Consider the following 7,280-nt stretch of genomic DNA (forward strand, 5'->3'; position numbering starts at 1 on the left):
ATTTGATTAACTCGTATGATACCGTCATAAATCCTTGTATGATATTGTTCAGAGTATCAATTGTATGATTAATTTTGCTGATACTGCTCACGAGCACATAATCAAATTAAAATATCGACCTGATCTAAATTTTTATCGTTAGTTTCATGGTCAAAAGTCAATGATCTGATCCGAGTCAAACCACCGCACACTACTAACTAGGGTTTGAAGGTCCCTGTCTGGTCTGGGTTTTTAGCAAAAGACCTAAACCTTATATAAACTTTGGTCCGGCTCCTGTTTGTTCTTCTTCGGTCCCAGTCTGGTCAGGTTGACTAGTCAATGTCCAAGTCAAAGTGTAAAATTTACGTTTATTGTAATGTTAAATATCCTCTACATCAGTAGGGTACCCACGGATAGTCAAATATATGGCGGCTATGCTGAGCCAATAGAAACCTCCTTGGCAAGTTAGATTTATATTTTTAGAAATTTATAAAAAAATATTAAGTAAATATTTAATAGTTTATTTCCGGCTGCGGCTCGATTTGTCTGTTGGACCTAAACCTGTTTTACCTACCCGCCCGGTCCGGTTGACTGAAGGCGGGCCTACACGGGACAAGCAGTTATGGGCCTGTTTAGGATGTCGGCCCAATAAATATCCGTGAAAGCAGCTCGAGCTTGAGCGAGCTTTCATGGAGTAGGGTAACGACAATTTACTTCACCTACTGCTTACTAGATCGGCGGAACTCGCAGCACAAACAATGGAGGAAAGGTGCGGCTTCAGGGGGCTCGGAAGGGCCCTTGAATTTGGTCCCCTAACTCAACGTCTTGCTCTGCCTTCTCTGCTTGTCGTCTCCTGTCTTCTCTCCATCCTCGTATCATCCGCATCCCACCCTGAGATTCGAATCGTCAACGCTGAGAGAAGGGTAATGTTCACTACTCCCATCCCAGATCTGATTCATTCTCGTTAACTTCAGAAAGTGGTTCAAGCTTTGCCGATTATGCTATCCCATCGCTCTGGATAATGCACACGGCGGTCTCTTATTTTCGTTCACAAGATTTTCGTTTTGATCGTGATCTCCGTCGAGCTTGGGTTTTTCTGGGCCGATCTCTTCCGGCCTGAATTAAAGGGTTGAGCTGAAACATTCGTACTCTAAAACGTCATCACGTGTTCCCGGAAGTTGTGAAATAGCCTCATCTATCGGTGGGCTAGTTTTGATCTGTCTCATTTGTAGATGTTTTGATATCAAATACTTATTGTTTTATTTATCTCACGGATCTATTCAAACGGTTTTTTCGATGCATTTGTGCTCGAATTTGATGAGGACGTATGACCCAGTACTAGGGTTTTGTGATTTTCGAAAAATCATGTTCCCTCGTACCTAGAGGAATATTTTTCTTGTCGCTTCCGAGTTTTTACTTTACTTGGATATTTATCCATGAACTGGCCCGTCCGCACAAAGGAGTTTCTTTCGACTTTCATTCTCATGAAAAGTGCAAACGAGTGTCTGGTGGGTGGATAATTTGTTGATGTCCTCTCTAGATCTTATGGTAATCATCTGGTATAAGCTTATAGCATTACTTGCTTTTTATGTAAAAACTTCAGATGCTAATTCAAAATTCCGAATACCTCGAGTTTCTGTGAATACTCCGGTGGTTTACTTTCCTGCTATGATCGGCCGACTTTCATCTTGACGTTGAAAGGAATAGTTATGCACATACTGATAAGTTTTGAGAGGACACGACATGTTTCGGGATCGGTCATCTATCATTCATCTGTTTTTTTTTCCTGAATGCAGATCGATTTGACTTCTTCTATCGTAAGAGCCTATTTGACTTTAAAGGTATGTCCAATCTCTTTCATATGATGCCTTCTGTTGTTTGGGTCTGACGGTTTCTACGGTTCCTGGACTGCGCAATATTATCAGGCCGACAAATTCTGAGACTGTCTAGTTTGGCTGTCCTGTCTATTATCGCACATCGTTTTTTATTTTTATTCATTTGTTCATCATTTTTCCAGGTAGAAAATATTGGATCATCTGATGCCGTTGAAGTAATACTCGCATTTTCCTCGACCCAAGGCAAATCTATTTCTCTCATAAAAGCATCCGTACCAGAAGGGAAACGCAAAAAGAAGGCTTACATTCCTCTTGTAGTTAAACCCACAGCTTCGTCTGATACCACAGATGAACCTTATCTTTTCTCAATTTCCCTGAATAATCCTCTAAAGCCAGGTTTGACTACTGTGTTGGAGGTGCTGCTGGTTCAAACGCATGCTTTGACACCGTTTCCAGCTGAAATCGGCCAATCAGAAACACAACTCGTATATTACCATGATTCAGCATTCATACTGTCGCCATACCACATCCTAGAACAAACTACATTCATCAAAACTCCAAGCAAACGGATAGAATCTTATTCACGTGAAGAGCCTACCAGTATTGGCGCGGCAGAAATAAAATATGGACCTTACGAGGACCGCGTGCCTTACTCAGTTTCTCCTATTATTGTACATTTTGAGAACAACAATCCATTCGCAGTTGTTGAGGAGCTTACCCGGATAATTGAAATTTCCCACTGGGGCAGTGTTCAGGTCACTGAACACTACAGATTAAATCACGGTGGTGCTCGGCACAAAGGAGTTTTTTCCAGGTTATTTTTGGAACCCTTCTTCCTTGATTCTTGGACGTTAAACTGTGGTTACCTTATTTGGAAGATGAAGATTTTTTTTTTGGCTTATTTTTATGTTTTCCAGATTGGAATATCAATCTAGGGGCCCGGTTAGCGGGGGTTCTTCATTCCGTCATCTCCTAGTCTCGCTGCCCCCTAAGGTGCATTCAGTGTACTATCGAGACGCAATCGGGAATATCTCCTCATCGCATTTGCGTGGTGATCAGCTTAAGGTACAGAGACAGCTGCCTCGTTTTATACAAAATGTTTTATGCGATTGGTCCATAATTTTTTTGTGGTGCTCTATATTAAAAAAATGATGCTGATGAAAAATACATCCCCAAGAATATAGGGGTAAAAATAAAATAACTGGTCCTGATTTGTGTAATGGTTCCCATTAAAATGTTCCATTAGGGTGGGAACCATGTCATGAAAGGCCCAGCAGGGCAATGGTGTGCTGTAGCCACCCAGAGACGGTCACGGCAGGGGGGGGAAGGAAAGGAAATCACTTCCTGGTAATAAGGGTATAGGAAGGAGATGGGGCATCACTGGAGGACGAATCATCTGGAGTGGGGTTTTTGGAGGGCTATGCGGGAAGAAGGGCTTCGGATGAGGGCGGTTCCAGCAACAGAGTGAAGACTGCACGAGGATTGAATTGGGTTGAGGGGTAGGAGGCTGTCTTCTGCATTCCTTTGACTAGCATCGCTGGTATGAGAGCTCGTGGTCTTACCATGATGACACTGAAGGAATCTGAGTCACAATTGGAGGTTGCGGAAATGGGTCAAGCTGCGATGCAGGAGCAGAAGAAGGTTCTTAAGGAGATCCATTGGACCAGGGAGGAATTCCAGAAGATGCGTAAGCTCCTGATTGAGTTAACAGCTAAAATGGAGATGACAGTTTCAGGAGAAAAGACGAAGACAGGCAATGCATTCAGAGTGGATTCCCGAAAGTTAGAAAAAGTGACGAAGGCCGTCACATAAGAGGCTGTTACAGAAGGGCTCAATGTCAGCGTCGGGAGAAAATATACTCGGGGAAAAGGTACCTCTTCCATTGCCAATGGTGTCCACGATTACCAATCAGGCGAAACCAGAAGCATTGATATTCCGAGAAGAAGATGCTGAAGACTGGCTATGGAATATGGAGCGTTACTTCCGAGTTTGTACTTCGAACGAAGGTAATGAATTGTCTCAAGGGAGGCCGGTTATAGTGGTTTGTTTGGAAGGAAGACAATTATACATTTGATGGCTGGGATGATTTCAAAATTCAGATTGGCCTGAGGTTCGGGGAAGTTTTATTGATTTAAGCAGTCAAGGACAATGAAGGGATACACAGATGAGTTTGAGCGTCTATTAGTTAATTTGCGACCAATTCCAGGGCACACATCATGGAGAATTAAAACCATAGATTCAAGCAGAATTATAGCAAGAGAAGCCGCGTGGTCTATGTGTTATCATGGGAGCAGCGATGGAGGATGAGAAACACCTGAAAGTCATCTGGCAGTCATATGAGAACATGGCGGCAAAAGGAGGAAGGTCTGTCCCAGCGAGGCATAGGCAAGTTTGGACCCCAGGCCGTACCAATATTGTGAATAAAAATAGTGGGAAAGGGTAGAAAGAGAAGTACTCGGGCAACTGTCGCAACTCGGGGAAGATAGGAGACGATACAGAAATAAAGGACAACATTCTTCAAAAAGGGGATATTGTTGCTGGAAGGACACTTCTATTATTAATGGATGAATAGTATCAGATATGGGCTATGTTACCAGTGTAATGATGAATTCGCACCCGGGCATAGATGTAAAAAGTCATTGCAAATCCTTTTAATTCAGGAAACGGATCAAAAAGGAGCAGAGCCACCAGAAGAAGGGAATGGGGAGCCAGAGGTGGAAGAACTCATGGCTGTTGCAGCACTCCTAATGGCCAAGTATCATTTAATTCGATGTTAGGATGGACACATCCCAAGGCAATGAAATTAAAGGGTGAGTTTGTAGGACAACAGATCTCGTTCCTGACTGACAGTGGAGCATCCCATAACTTCTTAAGTGGCGAGCGGGTAGCAGGTTGGATTGTCTGAAGGACTCTTCGGTCAGATTTGAAGTCATGGTGGGCAGTGGACAGACTAAACGAGGCCAGGTAAAGCTGCTGCAGGTACAGTTCTCTAGCCAGGGCATTATCATGGTGGCAAATTTTTTCCCTTGAAGCTTACCAGCATCAACATGATCATGCACATAGAATGTCTCTCCTTTTGACCGACGCAAATTCATTGGGTGTTGCTATTACTGAAGTTCAAAGTGGGACTTCACCTGGTCTCTCCCAATCCATTCTACCTCCAACGGCGTTGGCCAAGACCCTGAAGCAGCCGCATATGTGCATGATGGAGCTATATCAATTGGACAGCGTCCTGTTAGAGCTTTCGTCCGACCAAGGAAAAAATGTTGAGAGGTAAGTTGGCCCACGTTTTTGAGAATCCGAGGGGATTACCACTTAAGAGTGAAGTTGACCTCGTGATTCAACAATTGTCACACGCCCAGCCGAACAACCTCGGGCCTTATAGATACAATTGTACACAGAATGATGAAATCGAGAAGCTAGTTTGCAAGCTTGTGGAATCAAACCATCACAGAGCACTTTTGCAAGCCCCATCATCCTGTTGAAGAAAAAAATGCAAGTCAACTTACGGGCACTCAATGAGATGCTGTTTCCTAGTCAATACCCGAATCCTTTTGTGGAAGAGCTCGATCAATCAGGAGGACGATCAACAGGGGAGCTTCTCCCTGTTGTCTTCTCCGCTCCTTAAGCTGCCAAGAGAGGAATGTTCGGCGTGGGTGGATTGTGGGACTTCGGCTAGCATCATTTAGTTATTTTATTTTTCTTGGGTGCCCCTGTTTTTTTTCATATATTTTTATTTCTTGGACACTTCTTACGTTCTTCTCACTGGAAGAATACGCTTGCGCCTCGTAAATGCCTCATTCTTCGCCAAATCGAGCTTTTTTTTCTGTTTTTCTCGCTGACCGTCTGTGGTTTCTTGTTTAATTTGAAACCAAGCAAAATTTCGTGTACAGAGTGTACACGAAGATAGATTTCCTTGTCTGTATTTCTCCGAGAACTTCATCAAAAAGGGTTTTTTTTTTAAGAAGACGAATGACTGATGGAATTTATCCTCTGTATCGTGGATATTCGTTTTGGCTGATTGTGTTCATTTGTTTGATGGATTGGACTGGAACTCGTTCAATTTTTTTTTCCCGGCTGGGGATACTGCTAGGAAGTTCTGTAATTGAACCTGGTTCAGACTCTTGGATGGATGATTTCGAGTTGGAATGTCGCGCACACTCTGTATTCATATCGACAATAATTTCCTGACATATCCTCTTAAGCCAGGAACATTTCAAATCCACCACAGAGGGGGGACTTAAAAATTAGAGGACAAGAATATACCACTCTGTTATGTTTCCGATCGATCTACATCATCTCAAAAGCAACCTTTTTTCTTTCTGTGTCGCGTTGGTTTCTCTTCCTTTTTCACCTCTCTTCTTTCGTCGTTCAAGCAGCTCAGAAAAAAAGACGAATCTGATTCTCTCGTGCAGTCAGAGCTGGAAATAGAGCCGCGTTACCCCTTGTTCGGAGGGTGGAAGGCGTCCTTTGTCATCGGCTACAAACTGCCACTACACGACTTTCTCTTTGAGTCGCCCGATGGGAGGCGCTACCTGAACTTCACCTTCGGATGTCCTATGAGGGAGACAGTGGTTGACCATTTGACCATCAAGGTAAAAACTTGCTCCAGCTCTTGGGTATTCTCTTTCTTTGTGCTGTGCGCATATTAGGGTTACGGCAATCCAATCAGCGATCGATCGGCTATAGTGATCGGATGGCGGATTTCTTCAAACTGATCGACCGACTCTCCTTTCCCCTTTCTTCAAACTGATCGTTTCGATCTTGAGTAGTGGATGTGATCTGATAAAGAGATGATGCTCGCAGGTGGTGCTTCCGGAGGGGTCCAAGGGGCCATCAGTCGCCGTCCCCTTTGACGTGAAGCAGAGAATCGAGGTGGTTATCTTCCCGAAACTCGAGCTCGCCGATGATATAACAATCAGGAATTGACGATGATCTCTTGGGGATTCTCTTTCTTTTCCTACGGCAGACCACCTTCTCATACCTTGACGTGGGGGGCAGGCCGACGGTGGTTCTGGAGAAGGAGCGCGTGGTGCCCGAGCACAGCGTGTTTTTCCAGGTGGGTAGCGAACTAGTCATATTTATACAAGATTATTGGGCTAAATGGGCCTGTCTGGGCCGGCAGGTGGAGTATGGGTTCAGCCCAATATCGATGCTGGCGGAGCCGCTCATGCTGGTTTCGGCCTTTTTCCTCGTCTTCGTCTCCTGGGCCGTCTATCTGCACGCCGACTTCTCCATTCGAAAAAGCTGAGCCCATGAGAGGCCCACTTCTCTCCTTGGCGGCCCATACCCGAGACTTCTCTCCTTTTATTTCTTTTAATTTAAAAATTCTTAGCGCGGATTTGTGGCTTCGCTAGCGGCTTCGTAGCGACGTTGACGACGCGACTCCGACGCTCGTCGTTTGCGCAGAGACGACGGAGATGACGTCGACGTATATACCCCGGAGACGCGGTTGCGAGTAACCCG

The 7,280-nt window shown here is 44.5% G+C and overlaps 1 protein-coding gene across 1 annotated transcript; it reads left to right on the forward strand.

Annotated features, from left to right (window-relative positions):
- The first annotated feature begins 660 nt into the window (after positions 1–660).
- LOC144700287 (Ribophorin I) lies at positions 661–7,155 on the forward strand. The gene is made up of 8 exons (XM_078571788.1): positions 661–902; positions 1,776–1,820; positions 1,997–2,628; positions 2,732–2,879; positions 6,230–6,409; positions 6,621–6,689; positions 6,784–6,873; positions 6,940–7,155. Exons 1-8 carry the CDS (start codon positions 738–740, stop codon positions 7,063–7,065), a joined length of 1,455 nt encoding a protein of 484 aa, XP_078427914.1. The 5' UTR covers positions 661–737; the 3' UTR covers positions 7,066–7,155.
- Positions 7,156–7,280: the final 125 nt, after the last annotated feature.

Source organism: Wolffia australiana, chromosome 2 (assembly GCF_029677425.1).
Source record: "Wolffia australiana isolate 7733 chromosome 2, ASM2967742v1".
Taxonomy (NCBI): Eukaryota; Viridiplantae; Streptophyta; class Magnoliopsida; order Alismatales; family Araceae; genus Wolffia; species Wolffia australiana.